General features: G+C 37.6%; 1 protein-coding gene and 1 long non-coding RNA gene across 2 annotated transcripts in view; one reads left to right on the top strand and one right to left on the bottom strand.

Annotated features, from left to right (window-relative positions):
- Window positions 1–21,111, bottom strand: part of LOC135365441 (uncharacterized) — a 176,635-nt gene that overhangs the window by 146,910 nt on the left and 8,614 nt on the right. Inside the window, exon 2 of the long non-coding RNA XR_010413300.1 lies at window positions 1,833–1,974. This is a non-coding gene — a long non-coding RNA (uncharacterized LOC135365441). The remainder of the gene's footprint in view (window positions 1–1,832; window positions 1,975–21,111) is intronic.
- On the top strand, window positions 5,648–6,336 carry LOC123833577 (ER membrane protein complex subunit 4-like). Its single transcript, XM_045861877.3, has one exon. The coding sequence runs from the start codon at window positions 5,710–5,712 to the stop codon at window positions 6,244–6,246; it is 537 nt and encodes a 178-aa protein (XP_045717833.1). The 5' UTR covers window positions 5,648–5,709; the 3' UTR covers window positions 6,247–6,336.

Below are 21,111 nucleotides of genomic sequence, written 5' to 3'. Positions count from 1 at the left end.
CTGAGTCCCACGAGTATTTGTGCCCTCCCGGGAAAGGGGCAAGGAAATGACAGAGACCTTATGCTGCCTAGTAGTAGCACAAGGGCTTTAGGGCAAGTGCCCAGCACCATTAGAAAGAAAGCGAAACACACCATCAGCACCCTCTGTTCTGCCTTGGTCTGGCTCCTGAATTCTTTGGCATCTGCCCCCCAGGTGCCCAAGCCATCTTCCCTGCTGTCTAACTTTGCAGAAGTCCCGCACCTGCCACTACTCCGCCAGGTGCTAGAAAATAATGTCTACTAAAAAGTACTTTGCTTTACTAGAAATACTTAATCTGGTAAAACTAATGTGTAATGAGGTGTTTACAGTAAATATTTGTGAGGCACCACTGTAGCAGAAACATGAAAATTCAATGATGCGTTACAACACTGTGAGCATTGAGACCAGCGATCCCTAACTCAGAGGAGACGCAAGGGGTATAAATGAGTAAGGCAGCTGGATGGGGAGCGGTGAAGGAACAACGATGTTCCAATGAAATGGACACAGTAGTTACTCATTCCTGTGTAATTACTGTCAGGCTAGACTGTGGCCTACAGCTGCCAAGTGTTCCCGTCTGAATTTTTTTTTTTTATCTTTCACTTTTAGTAGTAGAAATCATGTAAACTATCAACTCTAAGTGAACCAAACACATATATGTACAGGCCAAATCAGCCTTATGGACCAACAGTAATCTATAATTGGAGATATTTTAAGACAACTATTTCTTTGAATGAAAGTAACATCAGCCTTTCTTCTCAGAAGTCAATGAGCATTTTGCACAAGGAGGATTAAGTATGTGGGGTAGAGAAGTGAAAAGTCTGGAGAATTGGTTTATAGTTTTCTGTATTCCACTCACCAAATGTGTGGCATCATGTAGGTTCCTTGTCCTTTCTGAATTTGAACTTTATTTTTTTATAAAATGAAAAGTTTCTTGTGACCTTATGTGATCTTATGATTCTAACTAATATGTCACTGTAAAATTTCTGCTCAAGATGGCTTGTGAATTTTTGTTTCAGTTTATGAAAGATAATCTAATAGGTGAAATCTTTAAAAAATATTAAATGTATCTTTCTCTTGTTTAGGTTTTTGAAAGATATGGTCAGACTCAAAATCAAAATCACTATCTCAGCAGACCATTGTTAGAAGAGATGGAGAATGATATAGTGGAAGAGGAAACAAAGATTCACAATCAAACCACCCACCTAACACCTGCACCTCAAGGTAGCCAAGTAGAAACAACTGAAAAATCAGTAGATATGGAGAAACAGGTACAGAAAAAAGGGTTAAAAAGAAAGACCTGGAACAATCTTACAAACTAAAACTCCATACTACATGAGGAAAATCAAGGTCATGAAAGATCACTTACACATTTTATAAATAGGAAATTTACTCCTGAGAAATTAGAAACACCACGGCAGTCTAAAAACTATACATACATGATGTATTAGCAGAGATTTAAAAATGTACCATATCCATATTTATAAAAAGAAGAAGAAAAAGAAGAAGAAAAGTTTTCAGGGAAAAAAGCATGTGGCTATGAATAATAATAATAATAACAATAATAATAATAATAAAAGGACCAATTTGAAATCCTGGGAATAAAAAAATTTTTGACATTGAAATAAAAAAAGTCAACGGACAAAAAAAAGAGAGATAAGTAGATAATTAGTAAACTGAATGGTAACAATGAAAGTAATATAGAGAGATAAAAATGCTTGTTTAATACTTGAAAGCAGAGTTAAGAGAGAGACATGGAGGCCAGAATGAGAAGTGAAAAAAAGATGAGTTGATAAGAAGGCAATATTAAGGGGTACCTGGGTGGCTCAGTTGGTTAAGCATCCAATTCTTGGTTTCGGCTCAGGTCATGATCTCAGGGTCGTGAGATGGAATTCCCGAGTCAGGCTCTGTGCTGGGCATGGAGTCTGCTTGCTGTTCAATCTCTCTCTCTGCTCCTCCCTGCCAAAAAAAGAAGGCAGTATTAAAAGAGACATTCATTTAGTGTTTTTCAGAATTTTAAAAATTTGTTTCCTCAGATAGAACATGAAAATCAAATGCCAAGAAGCAAAAATAGAATAAATTTACATCTAAACACATTACAGTGAAATTTCAGAACATCAAAGAAAAAACAGTAAAAGTTACCTCTGGAGTCATATTTCCTAACAAAGACATTTTACCTTTAAAGAAAAGACACTTAGATTGACAACAGACTTCTCAAAAGCAACAATAAATGTTGAGGGAAAATAGCTGTCAGTCTAGAATTCTACAACCCATCCAAATTCTCATGACAAAATCAAGACATAATCAGACATAAAGAGACTGAAGGGTTTTGATGCCAACAGAGCCCCACTAAAAAGAACCAAGAAAGGACGTATTTCAGCTACAACCATGAACCCAGAGAAATGCCTGAAGCAAAGGTTAAGTGAAATAGTGGTTTTTTTAAATTTAATTGTTATTTTATGTTAATCACCATACATCATTAGTTTTTGATGTAGTGTTCCATGAGTCATTGTTTGCGTGTAACACCCAGTGCTCCATTCAATAGGTGCCCTCTTTAATACCCATCACCAGGCTAACCCATCCCCCCACCCTCTGCCCCTCTAGAACCCTCAGTTTGTTTCTCAGAGTCCATGGTCTCTCATGGTTTGTCTCCCCCTCCGATTCCCCCCCTTCATTTTTCCCTTCCTACTATCTTCTTTTTTTTTTTTTAACATATAATGTATTATTTGTTTCAGAGGTACAGGTTTGTGATTCATCAGTCTTACATAATTCACAGCGCTCACCATAGCACATACCCTCCCCAATGTCTATCACTCAGCCACCCCATCCCTCCCACCTCCCACCACTCCAGCAACCCTCAGTTTGTTTCCTGAGATTAAGAATTCCTCATATCAGTGAGATCATATGATACATGTCTTTCTCTGATTGACTTATTCGCTTAGCATAATACCCTCTAGTTCCATCCACATTGTTGCACATGGCAAGATTTCGTTTTTTTGATGGCTGCATAATATTCCATTGCATATGTATACCACCTCTTCTTTATCCATTCATCTGTTGATGGACATCTAGGCTCTTTCCATAGTTTGGCTATTGGGGTGCATGTACCCCTTCGGATCCCTACATTTGTATATTTGGGGTAAATACCCAGTAGTGCAATTGCTGGGTTGTACAGTAGCTCTATTTTCAACTTTTTGAGGAACCTCCATACTGTTTTCCAGAGTGGCTGCACCAGCTTGCATTCCCACCAACAGTGTAGGAGGGTTTCCCTTTCTCCGCATCCTCGCCAACATCTGTCATTTCCTGACTTGTTAATAGTGTTTTAAAAGCAATAATTAATTACCATGATGCTAAAATTCTTTTTGCTTTTATAAAATTAGAATTCGTTTTCTAGACATGGCAGATGGGATGGGAAGGGTTCAGATGGTAGTTGCTAATTTCCATGTCTCTGGCAGAGGTCAAAGCTACAGAATATTTTAGATTTAAAACCAAAACATTGAAAGAATAAGAAAACTTTTTTTTTTGTATTGGGCTAAACTAGTTTTTAAAGATGCTTCTAAATTTAACTTTTATGTATCTGTAAATACAGACAGCTTAATATACTTTAGTTGAATTATAAATTTTCCAAAGAGGACATGATATAACTGAAATTAACAGTATTTTATTATATCAATAGTCAAAGTAGCATAAGGACATGAGCATTATTAGAGCAAGCTCCTTCTATCATCTATTCAGAAAATATTCAAGAATAGATAGGCTTTGTAAGCTATGCTCTTCCACAACCCAAGCACCTGAGTGTCCACAGGTGGGTTTCTTAATCTTTCTGATGTTCAGTTCACTTATCTGTTATAAGGAGTAGTAACATCTACCTTACATGGTTGTGAGGTGAAGTTTTGAGGTAAAGTTTGTAAAGTGCCTGACACATGGTAAGCATTCAATAAATGGAAGCAAATATTTGTTAATAAAAATCATAGGAACCAAATTACACTGGTGAATACATGGGACCGGAGTGCAATTTTAACATCCATGTACTTAGTGGACTAGAGAGAGAGAGAGAAAGGATGAGAATTAAATGCAAAATGAGCGAACAATGCAAAAATAGTTCCTAATTTGTATCTCAATTCTAGAATGAGCACGTATTTGCAGGAAAAGTAATTAATGTAGAAAGAGTAAATATGCTTCAGAGTAAAATACTTTACTGTTTTCCTTTTTCTTAAGTCCTCAGCCCAAATGGATTGGCAAATGTAATTTAAAAGTTCACAATTTTTTTTTTTTTTAAGTTAGAGTGGGACCCATGGTAACCATATCAGCAGAGCTGTAAACCTTTTAGAAATGGGTTTTTAAATGAAATTGTTGACAGACTTTTGCCTATGGTCACATAACCTGATATCCTTGCATTTGGCTCTAAGACATTCTTTTACCTCATAAACAATCCCTAGTTCTTGTCACAGACTTTTTTCCCCTAAATTATTTTTGCTGATGTAAAAGATTATTGAGAGAATTTTAGCAAGGCCCCTGAGGCAGTATTTGGAGGGCAGGCATTTTTCACTAGCTTCATTACGTGGACAGGAAACGTCAATCAGGCTGATAAATACTATTTGGGGCAAAGGTGAGGGCCAATGGAAGTGTTAAAACAAATTGAGTCTATAATGAAAAGAAAACTTTTACCGTGAAGAGCTGTTAATATTTTAAGATGAAAGGTGTGTTCACTTTCTAATGCTTGCCTCAGAACCCTCGACTGTGTCTGCAATTTATCACGTGTATTCAACGTTACTAGTTATGAGTTTATGGTTTCAAAAGTGATTAATACCAGAGCCTTGCTTTTTCATTAGCCTAATGGATTTGGTATGTCAATGTGTCATGTATATGCTAGAGAATTCAGCAGCAGCATGGAAGTTAATTAGAGAAAGTTTCATATGGCACAGATGTTCATACGAGAGCACAAATAACGTTTTTTCTTCTTAATATAATCATAGAACAGTGTGTTTAATCTAGTCAGGAACACTGTGATGAGATTTCAATGATAACTAGATTTTTTATATAGGGAAAATGCGGTTCATGATGAGATTGAATAACATTCAAATACTGAAAGTAATGTTTAGATGAAATGATGTAGGAATTGGAGCAGAGGGGAGTAGAAATCGCTTTGGATGAATTATTAGCTACTTCGATACTGCATAACAAATACATGGAGTTCACTGTACTAGTCTCTTTTTGTGTATATTTGAAATGTTCTTTAGTATAAAAATTTTAATATGATGTTTAAAATGTTTTCAATAACATTAGAACATGTTTATGATATGGTAAACAAAAATACAAAGCAGGCCACAAAATGGCCAATGCAGTGTAAACAATGTAGAAAATGTGTAGAAGAAAGGTCATAAAGAGTTCAATATATAAATAACAACTTAATCTTGAAAGTGAAATAATGGGTGATTTTTTTCTACATAATTATTTCTAAATTTTATAAAATTAAGCTAAAAAAGTACAAGATATAATTGAAAGCACTAAAAAAAAAATCAGTGTGTCTCTTACTCAAGAAGGAACTGGAAGAAAGTACCACATATTAATAGGAAAAGTCAATATTAAAACAAACACACAGCAGAGTAAGACCAAGGAGTAGCCAGTGTCAGTGGACCTGGGTCCCCTGCTTTAGAGTAAGGAGCTTCACAGCTTTGGTAGGCGGCCGTGGCCATGATGGCCCAGGGGAGCCTGGTGGCCAACCGAGGCCGGCGCTTCCAGGGGACCATTGAGCTGAGCGGGCCTGGAGGAGGCAGCAGAAGCCAAAGTGACCAGGGCAGTGGCCAGGGAGACTTGCTGTACCCTGTCGGTTACTTCGACAAGCAAATGCCTGATACCAGCGTGCAAGAGACAGAGCGGACCCTGGTGGAGAAGCGCTGCTGGGACATTGCCTTAGGTCCCCTCAAGCAGATTCCCATGAACCTCTTCTTCATGTACATGGCAGGTAATACGATCTCCATCTTCCCTACTATGATGGTGTATATGATGGCTTGGTGGCCCATTCAGGCACTTATGGCCATTTCAGCCACTTTCAAGATGCTAAAGCTTCTTCAGGGTTTGATGTATCTCATTGGAAACCTCATGGGTTTGGCATTGGCTGTTTATAAGTGCCAGTCAATGGGACTGTTGCCTACACATGCATCAGACTGGTTAGCCTTCATTGAGCCCCCTGAGTGGATGGAGTTTAGTGGTGGAGGATTGCTTCTGTGAACAGGAGAAAGAAGCACCTGGTACCTATGTATTGGGATCTCATTTACAACCTTCTTTTTGTGCCCAGTGGCTCCTTCTCAGCATACTAATTCTTAACATTATCACTCATGCTGAAACGAACCCAAAGCTCTCTTTACTCCATGGTGAGGAGATGAATCCCAGAAAGACAATGTACATATCATGCCAAATACACAAAGAAACTATACCACAACCCTTGATTGCAAATAATGTAGAAAACTTTATTTATGTTTCCAGTACAGAGCAAAACAACAAATAAAACTGTAACTCTATGTAAACAAAAGAATGGTTGGTGCTAAATCAAGAACCAGAACAGCATCTCCTTTCAATAAATCAAATGGTTGAGAACAATGCTTAAAAAAAAAAATACACACAAAGCAGAAACTTCCTTAATCTTGTTACTACCATAAGGGAGCATGTAGAAGACAATCCTTGTTCAACACAGAGCTGTGAGTATCCAGGTTTTGCCTTGTGGTTTAGTCCCAGAATCCTGGACTGAATTCAGCCATTTTTAATCTTTTGACTTTGGGCAATTTACTTAATTCAAGTTATCATTTCCTCACAATTATAAATATACAACTGTACAATTATGCAACTGTCCAAACAATACTAGACCATACCTCATTGGGTTTTATGAAGAATAAGTGAGACAATCTGGACAAAACACTTATTACAGTGTCTTACACATAGTTCTTGAAAAGGTTAACTAACAGTGAGATGGCTCTAAGAGTGGTTCCCTGGTGTTTCATATAATTTTATATTTCTGTATTTTACTTTCTTCTTCTGGTGTAATCAGTTTAGCTGTTGCTAATCTTATTTAGTGTCTGTGGTACTTTTATGTTGTGAAGAGGCATACTAACCATTGCTTGCAATGTAATTAATAATCAATCTGTTAAACTTTGCTGTATAAAATAGTTTTCATGTAGAGAAATAATTTGTTAAGACATTTAAAATTTTTAGAAAGAATCTCTGGGGGAAAAGTTCCATATAGTTAATGTGGTAGATTAAAGATGGTTGCAAATTCTTTACTATTTATTCCGTTGAGGCAGAGTATAATCTCTTTAGAGAGCTGACAGTGTCTACTAACCATGTCCCCCCCAAAAAAAGAAAAGAAAAGAAAAAAGAAACAGAAACAAAAAAAACCCCACAAAACCTAAAAATTTAGTTTTCTTAAACACTTAAAATAGCAGGCAAAACATACGTAAATACAATAATTTAAAATGCATTACTTTTTAAAACTATCAGTCCTGTGGGCTTATCTCTTCATTATTTCTAGCCTTATAATTTTTAGGCTACTTAAAATAATAAGTATTTTATTTTATTTTTCTAAAGATCTCATTTATTCATTTGAGAGAAAGAGAGACAGAGAGAGCACAAGCAGAGGGAGAGGCACAGGGAGAGGGAGAGGGAGAAGCAGACTCCCCACTGAGCTGGGAGCCTGACGTGGGGCTCAATCCCAGGACCTGGAGATCATGACCTGAGCCAAAGGCAGATGCTTAACCATCTGAGCCACCCAGGTGACCCACAATAATAAATATTTTAATACCGTTCTGGATTATAGCAATGTTACAAGACTTCCCCCAGCCCCCAATACACACACAATTGTATTATCTCAAACATGCCAAGGGTATTCGATTTGTGTTATCAACCAATCAGTTGGAAGTCACCACATGGGGTCACAATGATGCAAACCTTGAGTGACTAATAAGGAGTCTGTACCCTGGTACCTTTCTTTAAAATGACATTTTCAAAGTTTAATTTGGTCAGTGTTATAAAACTCATTCTCTTGCTATTTCCTTATATTGTCCCAAATGCACTAGCATTATGGGAAACATGTCTAACTGGATATTAAAATGAAATTGTATCTGAGACCCAAAAACAATAGATTGCAGATCCCAAAATGATGTGGGAGAGAGATTAGCATTCAGACATTTCAAAAAGGATGGCGAAGAACAAGTTAAAGACCTTGTCCTGACTGAGGACATAAACGTTATTCAGACTGAGGCCAGAAAACAGATTGGTGAGCTGTGTGAGAGGGAGCTCCTGAGGAACAGCTGTGCTCCCAGTTCTATCTAAACCGGTAAAGAAGGGGAGTTGAGTGTGCTCTCCCCCTTTGTCGCAAGTCAGAAGACCAGGGTTTCAATGGGAGTTCTCACAGAAGCTGCCATATGCCATCTGCAGCTAGGGAGTGTTGTAGCTTTTGTTAAACCTGTCATAAAAATGACAAGGGAACAATTGGTGGCTATAAACTCTAGCAGCAGAAGCAAAGGAGAAGTATCTGCATTGGGCAGTTTGTACTCCCAAAGTTTTTAAGGGAAGGATGAATAACTATTTCCCATAAACCAGATGTGGAGCCACATAGGTGAGGATAAACAGATCTGGAGCCATTTTAAATGCTGCCTAAGAGGGCACCTGTAGTGAAAATGGGACCTCAAAGGAGAGAGTCTGCATATTGGACCATCAGAAATGCAGGGCTAAGGATAAGGAAAGTGGCTAGCTAGAGGAAGATGAGTAATCAACATCACACACACACACACACACACACACACACACACACACAAATAGCTTAATGTTCTCACCATGGGCATTGAAGAAACTCACAAAAGTACCAATGAAGGAAAACAAAACAAAACAGCTTTAAATACCAGGCATTCTCAGGAATTCTACAGCCATTTTATGCAGTACCTGAGAAGTAAAACTTTTCACAACCCTATTTACACAGCTAGAAATTCAATAAGCTACATGTTGTAAGTCGGCATACACTTAATAAAAGATACAAAATAGGTCTATATGTTAAAACTCTTCTGCTCACTAAAAATAAGTTTTACATTAAGCATATCCTACTATAGTTACCCTTCCTTTATATTACAACAAGCCTGCAACATGCTCTATAAATTTTTCTTTGAAGCAACTTTATGATTCATATAACAACCTCAACTTTCCATTTAATTAAAATTCTTATTATTTTATTTGGGGTATTCGAGCATCACAAATTGACCTGGGAATTCTTTATGCTGACTGTGTTACCTTTTTGTACCCTTTGAGATTTTCTGAAAGAAAAATTTGTAGCAAAAACAAGATTTTCAAACCCAGATTGATTTTTTTCCTACCCTGAGACATGAAATTAGCTACTCTCCAAAGATACTTGTTTCTTATAAAGGATGAATAGTATTAGAGATCAAATATGAAAAAAAAGGGATCAAATATATAGGCCAAAGAATCTATATGTGATTGTTCCCAATGAATACCAGTGATGAGCAGGGTGCTACTGTAAGTAACCACATGGTCATAACACTGAAAAAAATAGTTTTTTTTTTTTTTTATGGGGCGCCTGGGTGGCTCAGTCGTTGAGCATCTGCTTTCAGCTCAGGTCATGATCTCAGGGTCCTGGGATCGAGCCCCGCATCGGGCTCCCTGCTCCGTGGGAGGCCTGGTTCTCCCTCTCCCACTCCCCCTGCTTGTGTTCCCTTTCTCGCCGTGTCTCTCTGTCAAATATATAAATAAAATCTTTAAAAAAATAGTTTCTTTTTTAAATCATGAATTAACACAAATATGCAATTCAACACTAACATGATTATGTCTTTTTCAATTGTTTTCCAATATAAAAACTTGAAACCTATTTTCTTTAACATTTTCTTTTATTCATTTTCTTAAAATTTTCCTTAGAACATTTTTAATCTCTACCCCAAACTACAGTTCTCAGTTACAGTCCATTTATATTTCACTGATCACCATCCTATGATCACTTTATTGATACATTCACATGGGATTGTTATAATTTCTGGGACTGGAACCTGACTCTTCAACTCTGGAGCCTGACCTCTGATGTTATATCTGGTAGAGATTAAAGTCTTCTACCACAGGGAGCTTAAAATGAATGAGGAGAACAAAACACATATTTCAAAACAATCTCCAAGTAAGAAAATGCTAAAAAATGTGCTGTACAATGTAACACAATATGTGAGTTGGCTGTACCTACTAGTGAACACAAATGGGTCTCATTTCCCAACCCCAAACTTGATCATTTTTGCCCCCACAATGATTAGGGGCGATTTCAGTTGCTTTCTGAGACTCTTCTGTCCAAATCCTTTCCTTTGGCAATCTGGCAGGAGTTATACATGTGATCAGAATTGCTCCTCAAAGGTCTCCTATCTACTACCCTTGAGTCTTCTGTTGGGAAAGCAGACAAAGAATCTGGTAGATACAATAAAATAACAAAGAGAAGCAGAAAGTGTTGTGGGTGCAGAGAGGAGGGCCAGCCAAGGCATTTATAGATTACTAGTCAAGGTTTCTTCCCTGAAGGTAGGACTCTGAAGCTGAACCTTACACAACAAGTGGAGGTTATCCCAGGGAAGAGGGATAAAGAATGTGTTATAAATAGCCTGGCCAAAGGCCTGGAGAAAGTGATAGGAAATAACAGGTTTGATGATCACTTTGATGGATAGGAGGGGATAGTGAGATGCTGGGTAGATAGAAACTTCTCACTGAAAAGTGAGAACAGGCCAGTTCAAGAAGGCCTCCATGAAGACTTCAGAAGCACGATTCTGGGCAGTGTGGACATGCGCTTGGGGAGTGACAAAACTCAAGGCAGGGAATCTGGAGCTAGGTGACTGTTCTAGTAATCTGAGAAACAATAAAAGCAAAATTAAGGTGGTGGTATGGTAACTGCAAAAAGCAGACCAATTTGAGAGCTTAAGAAGGAGCACAATGGACAGAATTTGATGGAATGATTCAGGGACAGAATTCAGCATAGCTTTCAGATTCTTGGTTTGGGAAAGTGGGTGTAGGAATTATGTCATTTACTATATGGAAGAACTCGGAGGAGGAGCACTTTGGGATTGAATGTGGGTATTTGCAATACATCCAGGGGAAGATTTTTGTATGTAGTTGCAGATAGATGGATCTAGGGAGCAGATTCTGAGCTAGAGATATGGATTAGGTAGTCACAAGCATATAGCCCATGAGAGTAGGATTGCCAAGAGATAGTGTACAGGACAGGGAAACCTGGGGAGTGATGGAGAGGAAAGGGAAGGAGAGGAGAGTCTAAAGATAAAATTCTGAATAATGCTATTATCTAAGGAACTCTCACATACAAAACAACCAAGTTTAACCAGGGAAGTCAAAGGAAAACTAGTAGTATGAAGTAACCAAAAGCAATAAAAAATTGCCTTTGTTGAAGGAAGAAGTGACCCACAATGTCCAATATTTTTACAAATTATATTTGAGAAAACCCCACTGGGTGCCTTGTCAGAGGCAATTCTGGGGTTTTTATACTTAGTAGTGATGAGAGAAAGAGTATTAATATATGTGGTATATATTCTAAATGTAACATTCAATGTCTAGGCACAATTACCACTTTTTTATTGTTAAAGGAGGTAAAGCTTTTAACATAAATGGTTTAAAATACAACAATGTATTTTGTAATCTTTTGAAATCCTGTTTGGCATGCTGGTTGGTAAGTGATACAGCACATCCCAAAGGAAGACAGAGTTCATTTTATTGGTAAGACTTCCCACAGTGCCTGGAACCATTTTATTAAACAGGAGTTAGGTTTCCTTGACTGTGTCTGAGTTTAAGCACCCTTTAAGCCCTTCTTATGAATTCTCACAAGCCTCCAGTCCACTTGTTCCTCTGTATATAAAATTTATATATAAATTGTATATAAAATTTAAATGGAAAGACTCAGAGTTAAAATTTCTAATACTTTTGCCATTATCCCCCATTTAAGCATGTCTGTTCCTAATTTCTGTGAAAAATGACACATTTGGACCATGTTGCTCACCTGTGTAGAGTGAGTCTGTGGTCGTGGCAGGTGATAATAATCAATGTTAAAAAGGAATGAAAGTGAGGGCCTCAGTTGCAACATAAATAAGAAGGTGCCAAATGCATCTACCCATATTTTTTACACCACCTTATTGCCGCATTGGTTATTCCAAAGGTGATTCATCTAACAGCAAGGTCATTTCAAGACAAAAATGTCAAAGAACAAGTAACTAATACAACAGAAAGTTACGGAAATGCTGGTGGCTTTACTACTTCACAGCTTATTAAACAGCTATCCAATAATGTTTTCTAAAATCGCCGTTAAAATCAGTCACTCAGAACCCCAAGAAACAAAACCATCAAACTCCTGAAAGGATGATTTTCAACAGTTGAGTGTCCAAGTGAAAAAGTAACACAGATAATTCTTTGTAAAATTTGTATTTTCATGGAAATACATAATCATCTTTTGTTGGAATGTAGGGTATACAAGGTCCACTGTAAATTCTTCTTAAGAAGATACACAATATTTTCTGAAAACTTGTTTTGCTTACCAGTAAACTTGGTAGATACCATTGATAGCACTTAGAACAAAGAAACCCTGAGATTAACCATGAGCACCATTTAGCTGATAGTGCTTGGAATGGGCAGCTTTCCTAAATTTAATGAACGAAGCAGGCACACAAATTCAGATGCTTGCAGAGAAACAGGAAGTTAGTTATCAATAATAAAGAGGATCAAGGGCTTCAAAGCAAACAGATGACCAATAATAACAGAATTCAGTACTAAGGATCTATATTATGAGGGGTGGAGATGAAGTAAACTAAAGTTATCTCCTAAACAATAGAAATAATATTTTAATGCAATGCATGTTTTTTAAAAAAATCAAAATACAGGCAAAATAAGCCATGGTGAACAAAATATCAACAGGCTAAATAAAGATTGAATCAGTAACCATGACCTGCCGAGTCATCCTGAAGCCTAAGGCAAAAGGAAAAATCAGTAACACTGATCCTATCGCCAAGAATATTTGCTACCCGTAAATGATTATAGCAAAACCAATTGCGTATATTTATATGTGTGTGCATATTTACAGAGCTATCCTAATTTTATATATGCATATACACATTTATCTTGCATTTCAGTGTCTTTTTTTATGTCATGAGGGTTGATAATTTTCAAAGAAGAGCTAAAATGATATTTTCATTGCTGTCATCAAGTATAGGGAGTCCAAAAGGAGAATCAGTTCAACAAGTGCTCTTTGAAGTTGTTTAATTATGTAATAGGGTTCTTGTTTATTAAGATACAACATCTGGGACTCATTTTGAAGATTTGTATCTAAGAAATAATTAAATAAATTTACTGTTTTGTGCTATAGAATCACATGATATTTCTTCCCAAATAGGAAAAAGGTAGTCCTAAAACTTAATATTTTAATAACACAATTTAATAATACAATTTAATTTTAATAATACAAATTTAATAATTGAAACAGCTTTCCTTTTAGCTCAAGAGTATATCTTTGGTCTTTGGTCAAATAAGGTTGGAAGTTGGTAAATAATGGTGTTTAGCAAAGTCTGGACCAATTTCTATTTGTAGCTATAATGCTTAAAATAAATGTTCATAACCCAACAAACATTTACCCTAAATTTTGAAAATTCTGATTTTATTAAATTGTACTCAAGTTCAAATTCAGCTGTAAGCAAAATCTTAGTCTTTCAAAATATCTCCAATGATATCCCTATAATACCAAAATATGAATTAATTGGAATTCTTTTGTTAACCACACATTTTTAGTTCACATAAACACATATTTAATTGACTTGAATAATTTTTTTAAATAGTGTTATAGAGATTAAAACCCTTTCTTAGCTCCAAAACTCAGTATCTCAATGATTCTTCCCATAAATGAATTTTATACCTCAACTGCCTTCAGGGACATAAAATATAATGAGGTAGATAAAACCAATACACATTAAACATTTAAATAATTATAAACTATAACATAATAAATTTGATATAATCCATTGCCAGGTCATACAGGATAGTTAACAAATCCTGTGTTGATAACTAAAGTATTTGTTGACTATATGTTAAGCTGTCTCCATATATTAACTCACTTTATCCTTATAATTACATAATAAAATTAAGTATGCCCTTTTCTTGTTGCTCAATGAGGAAAACTAAATTCTGGAAGTGTGATTTGCCCAAGGCTGCTTGACTGCTAAGACCAAGGGGTTGTAAAACAAGAATCCAAGCCACAGGGGGTGTGTGTGTGTGTGTGTGTGTGTGTGTGTGTGTGTGTGTGTGGCTATGTATTATGTATAATGTGTGAGTACATGTTGGTACATAAGAGTGGTAGGGACACAATCACAAGTAGATGGAATATAAAAATATCACACACAGGTGACAATGACCATCTCTTGATTAAATACCACTCTAATAATTCTACCTCTCTTTCAAGCACTTGTATATAGCTTCTTAACTGACATTAATTTCACAAACCGATCCCAGAAAACCAAGCTACAGATAGCTTTAGGAGTTGTCATTTTAGAAGAAAAATTTGGGAGAAGTAAAGTGAAATCTGAAGCACAACCTTTAAGTCCAGCTGAGTTTAACATTAGTAACATTTTAAAAGACAGTATTAGGCACCTGTCAAAGCCTGTCACCAACACTAATGTAGGATCAGTGGTGAATATAATGAAATATACAGAGGAGGCATATTGAAGAAATGAAAATGTTTACAATTCTTAGCCACACAAGACTATAAAATCAAACAATTTTTACGTTCACTATTGCAACCTTTAAAGAAAAATCACTGTTCTACAGCTGAAGATGTTCAAGGAAAAGGGGATTTTTTTCTATTAATGTAAGATTAGAAAATTTAATAAATAACTTTTGAGTGAATTTCTCCTATTCCATATAATATTATTTCTTATTTTTAGCCAATTTCCTAATTGAAGAAAATCTTATATGCAAACTCAACTAGAAATATAATTTCTGATTTTGATTTTACTTAACATTCATAAAGCTCTACAAACCTCTTGCATGATTATAAGAAGCTTGTTTAGGAAGGAAACTGATGTCTTGAAAAGCTGAGGAAGAGACTAAATTAAATTGTGCTTGATGCTTACGAGGGGCCACCATATGCAATCTCCAGGAGCTGCCATTTACATTGCTTTATTTGTTTGCCCCAGATGGTATCTATTATAAAATACACTGATCAAGAAAGTAACTTAATTTCTCTATGAATTTGCTGTTATTTGAGATTAAAGGTAACTATCAGGGTTGCCTGAGAAGTAAATGAAATAACATATAAAATAATTATCATGGCACTTGACACAAACAATGTACCTCAAAACTATCTCCTTCCCTCTCCACTCATTCCTATGCATTGCCTGCATCTGTGGAGCAAATCTTATGACTTTTGTCATCAGATGCAATTCAAATAACTTGGAATCTTTGGTTTGTTTCAGCCATTGGAGCTCAGCCAGTCACTGGACTATTTTTGATTAAAATTAGTGAGAAAGAAATTCTGTTCACTCATAGTAGAGGAAGCCAACAAAGGTTGTCTTTCCATGAAAAAGATAATATGCATTTAGGTAATCATATCACTCTTACTTAAAGCAGCATATCTATTCAAACATCCTTTATTTTCTTAAGTTATCACATTAGAATTCTGCTCTATCTGCAGGGTAACTGTGCCTGACAATGGGAAACTATCTAGAATGTGGTGTCTTTGTTACTTTGGACACGAATAAATATTGGAGTGATTAGAACATATGTTTATATCAGAATCCCAAATACTTCCTTAAACATCATTAAAACTATATTATAAACCTTAATTTTATGTGTATATATTTTTCCCACTGTAATTATATGAAGAATAAACATAGTAAAAAGCATTTTTAGAAATATTGCCTACCTGAGAAAATTACCTCTTTGTATTTACATTTTTATTGTATATTTATTTTAGCTCTCACAATGATTTGAGCATTTCACTGCTATAAGGATATAAGTAGATAATGCCAAATAATAGATGACTTTAGTCAATTCAGTGGGGATAAAAGTCACATGTTCATTAAAATCATTTACTGGTTGATGGGCTGAATTTTTCTCTCTTTTAAAGTATTGCTGCAGTGTAATATAAAAACATCCTGAAGAAATAAAATGAATAAAATAAGGATACATACTACCAATTCCTGCAGGGTTCTACTTCTCAATGAGAGTATGCAAATCAGAGCACATTATGCTAAGCCAATAATTTCTTACATTGGTATGAATTAAAATTAAATAGTATATATTAAACACCCAGGATGTCAAGTTTCATCTGACAATGACTTTCATATAATAATAATACATAATAGAGAAGCTAGGGTTGAAATCATTGCTTAGGAAGACAAAAGCTTCACTGGGATAAGAGTACCAAAGTAAATTGGAAGTGACTCCTTGGACAGAGAAACAAAAACAACAGAAAGAGGAAATTTGGGGTGACTATAAGCAAGCAAAAAGATCAAAGATCTCTCTTCTTCCTTTTGCTCTCTCCTTCTATTTCCTTCCTGAATAATTCAGTCCCAACGCTCTGGAGCCAGGCAGGGCAAGTTAGGAATCTAGGTGGAGGCAGAGCCTGGTGTGGAGTGCTGAGGACCAAGCAGGTGAGGAAAGCAGCTATGTGTCATGAGTGAGCAGTGTAGGCTATCAAAGCCCAACAGGGGGACAAAGGGAAAGTTTGGAGTGGGGAGTCAGAGTCTAAACAAGGTGAGAGGGAAATAATCCATGTGAAGAGGTGACCTGGCTTAGGGTTTTAGAGGCTGAGCAGGATGAGGAGGGTATCTTTGTAAAGGGACAGCTTGTCATTAGGTGTCAGAGTCCAGTGGGAGTGATGAGGCTAACCACACATGGGAAAAGTTTGATGTGGGGTGACAGAGCCCAAATAGTAAAGGAGGTATCCATGTGGAGAGGAAGCCAATTGTGGGTGTCAGAGGACAACAGTGTAGAGAAGATATGAGTAGTGCAGATGAAACAGTGAGAAAGTGGGTACTCTTATGGAGGTAGCCTGGACTGGGGAGGAGTCAGAGCCTGAGCCCAGCAAAGAGAAAGTCCAGAGGGGGAAGGGGGGCAAGTGTAAGAAATCAGGCAAAGCAGTGTTAATAGGGAATGGGGTGCAAGCAGTAATGGAAAACTGGTTACATATGGGGTACTGAGCAAATTAAATATATTAAGGATAATGGAGACCAGATTGGTATTGCCAGAGAAAAGAATTACAAGCACTAAATTAGAGAAAGGTAGAAAGAATCTTGCGGTTTGGGTTGCAATTGAAGATGATAAGAAATGTGTTGTTTTCAATATATGCTGACAGATTCAAATGTAGATATAAAATGTGTATGGGTATATATATAAGCTTTTTGTTTTCCTAGTGTGTATTTCTTACAAAGAGTTTCTCTCACATAATTATAACACAACCATCAATATAGAGTATATATACTCTAAGTTCTATCCTCCAGAATGGCCTGCAAGCAACAATAGCCCAATAACAAGAGTACACCTTCCACTTAAATCTGGCTTCTAACTATCATTCTCCACTTGCAAGAACTAGGGTTCCTTGGAGAAATGGCTGAGCCCAGGCCTTGGGCAAGGAGAATAGAAGGTGTACCTGGAGCATCATTTTATGCCAGACAACAAGGACTCAAAGAATGATAGGGATATTCAAGAATTTACAGAAGCTAGTTTGAAGCATCTTCAGTGGACACATCTGATACAAATTGAGAATCAAAATAAATAATGATAGCAATGTCTTATGACCCATTGAATAAAATAGGAAACCATGAGTTCATATTGATACATGTAAAGTAACAAATGAAAACTATCATAAGGCATTGGATGTTTACGAAGTTAAAAATATCTCTCCATGAGGGGTGCTTAGGTGTCACAGGTTAAGTGCCTGACTCTTGGTTTCAGCTCATGTTGTGATCTCGGCGTCCTGAGATCAAGCCCTGCATTGGGCTCTACACTCAGGGTGGAGTCTGCTTGCAATTCTCTCTCCCCCACCCCTCTTGCTCATGCTCTCTCTCTCTCAAATATATAAATCTGAAAAAAAAATCTCCCCATGATATGCTTACTAATTAAAGAGAGAAAAAGAATAACTTTATAGTGGAAAAGCTTGGCAGATACTATCCTTAATCAAGTGATCTAAGTATATACCAATAATGTTAGGGAACATTAAAATCATGTGACACATAATAGAATGCAATGAGTAGAACACAGCATCATTTCTGTGATATTCCTCCCAAAGATGCATAATTTGAATTAAATCATGAGGAAATATCAAACAAACCTGAATTTATGGGCAGTTTGCAAAATAATAGAACTATAATCTTTGAAAGTATCATAGAGACTAAAGAGACATGAAAACAAAATACAGCACATAATTCTGAACCAAAACGTTTGCTATAAAGGACAATATTGAGACACTTGGCAAAACTGGAATGGGGTCTAAGATTTAAATGATAGAAATGTATTAGTGTTAATTTCCTAAGATTGATGGTTGCGTTATAATTATGTGAGAGAAACTCTTTGTAAGAAATACACACTAGAAAGATAAAAAGCTTTTGCACAGCGAAGGCAACAATCAACAAAACTAAAAGACAACCTATAGAATGCGAGAAGATATTTGCAAAGGGATAGTATTCAAAATCTATAAAGACCTTATCAAACTCAACACCCAAAAAACAAATAATGCAGGGGCGCCTGGGTGGCTCAGTCATTAAGCATCTGCCTTTGGCTCAGGTCATGATCCCAGGGTCCTGGGATTGAGCCCTCATTGGGCTCCCTGCTCAGCAGGAAGCCTGCTTCTCCCTCTCCCACTCCCCCTGCTTGTGTTCCTTCTCTCACTTTGTCTCTCTCTGTCAAATAAATAAATAAAATCTTTAAAAAAAAAAAATGCAGTTAAGACATGGGCAGAAGACATGAATAGAGGTTTTTCCAAAGAAGACATCCAGATAGCTAACAGGCATGAAAAGATGCTCAACATCACTCATCATCAGAGAAATACAAATCAAAACCATGATGAGTTACCACCTCACACCAGTCAGAATGGCTAAAATTAACAACACAGGAAACAACAGGAGTTGACTAGGATGCAGAGAAAGGGGAACCTTCTTACACTGTTGGTGGGAATGCAAACTGGTGCAGCCACTCTGGAAAATAGTATGGAGGTTCCCCAAAAAGTTAAAAATAGAACTACCTTATGATCCACCAATTGTGCTACTGTGTATTTACCCAAAGTATACAAAAATACCAATTCAAAGGGGTGATTGCCCTCCAATGTTTATAGCAACATTATCAACCATAGCCAAAGTATGGAAAGAGCCCAAATGTCCATCAACTGATGAACAGATAAAGAAGATGTGGTATGTATATATATATATACATACACACACACACACACACACACACCAGAATATTACTCAGCCATCACCAAGAATGAAATGTTGCCATTTGCAACAAGGTGGAAGGAGCTAGAGTGTATTATGCTAAGTGAAATAAGTCAGTCGTGGAGAAAGACAAATACCATATGATGTCACTCGTACATGGAATTTAAGAAACAAAACAAATGGGCGGAGCAAGATGGCGGAGGAGTAGGAGATCTGGATTTCGTCTGGTCTCAGGAATTCAGCTGGATAGGGATCAAACCATTCTGAACACCTACAAACTCAACAGGAGATCGAAGAAAAGAAGAGCAACAACTCTCTCATCAGAAAAGCGACCACTTTCTGGAAGGTAGGACGTGCGGAGAAGTGAATCCGAGGCGATATTCGGGAGGATAGACGGCGGGGGAGGGGCCTCCGTCGGCCGCTTCTGGCAAGTGATAGAGCCGCGGAGCACAGAATCGGAACTTTTAAAAGTCTGCTCTGCCGAGGGACGTCACTCTGGTGGCTAAGTGGGGGGGTGGAACCCTCCGGGACAGTGTGGTCTCAGGACCCTCGGGGTCACAGAAAGACCGGGGGTGCCTGAGTGTGGCAGAGCTCCCAGGTAACGGAGCAGGGAAGCCGGCTGCAGAGGCGGAGCCCAGGCGCGGGCTCTCAGCTCGGGGTGGCCATAAACCGTGATCCGCGGCACAGCCGGGCCACTGCTCCTCCAGCAGGGACCCAACAAGCGGCAGATCCGGGGAGACTCACCTTCCTCCCCTGGGGGGAGCCGCGCGGGAGGGCACCGCAGGGATCTGCTGGGTTTGGAGACTCCACCCGGGGTCGGGGGCCAGAGATAGAAACGCGCGGTCACAGGCCGGGTGAGCATGGAGTGCAGCCGGAGACCGGGGAGGCGGGAGTGACTGACGGCTTTTCTCTGGGGGCTCACTGAGGAGCAGGCCCGAGTTCTCGGCTCCTCCGGGGCAGAGATTGGGAGGCCACCGTTTTCACTCTCTGCCTCCAAAGCTGCACGGAAAGCTCGCAGGGAACAAAAGCCCCGGAGAGCAAACCCGAGCAGATTACTCAGCCGGGAGGGGGCAAGGGCGGGGCAATTCCGCCTCCGGCAGAGACATTTGGAAACCACGGCAACAGGCCCCTCCCCAGAAGATCAGCGAGAACAGCCAGCCAAGACCAAGTTTACCCATCAATGAGAACGACAGAACTCCAGCGCTAGGGGAATACTGCACATAGAATTCACGGCTTTTTTACCATGATTCTTTAGTCTTTTAAAGTTAATTTTTTTTAACTGTCTTTTTGTCTTTTTATTTCTTTTTGAATTTTTCTTTTTCCCTTTTTCAACCAACATCTTATCAATCCCTTTTTTTAAAAGAAACATTTTTATTTTTCATTTTTAGAGTCATATTCTATCCCTTCATAGTAGTTACCCATATTTTTGGCTTATATATATAAGTTGTTCTCTCTTTAAAATTTTGAGATAGTTTCTTCTAACAGATTAAAATATACCCTAAATCTCTAGTATATGGTGTTTTCTATTCCCCTGCCTGATCACATCCTCTCCCTTTTTTTTTCTTTTTCTTTTTCTTTTTTCTTTTTTTAAATTCTCTTCTTTCTCTTTTCAAACAACTTCTTATCAATTCCTTTTATAAAATTTTTTATAATT

The sequence above is a fragment of the Mirounga angustirostris genome, unplaced genomic scaffold (genome assembly GCF_029215605.1).
Source record: "Mirounga angustirostris isolate CCGP_5_RB_7025 unplaced genomic scaffold, mMirAng1.0.hap1 SCAF_7, whole genome shotgun sequence".
NCBI classification, from domain to species: Eukaryota; Metazoa; Chordata; class Mammalia; order Carnivora; family Phocidae; genus Mirounga; species Mirounga angustirostris.
This window is presented reverse-complemented; position numbering and strand designations above follow the sequence as displayed.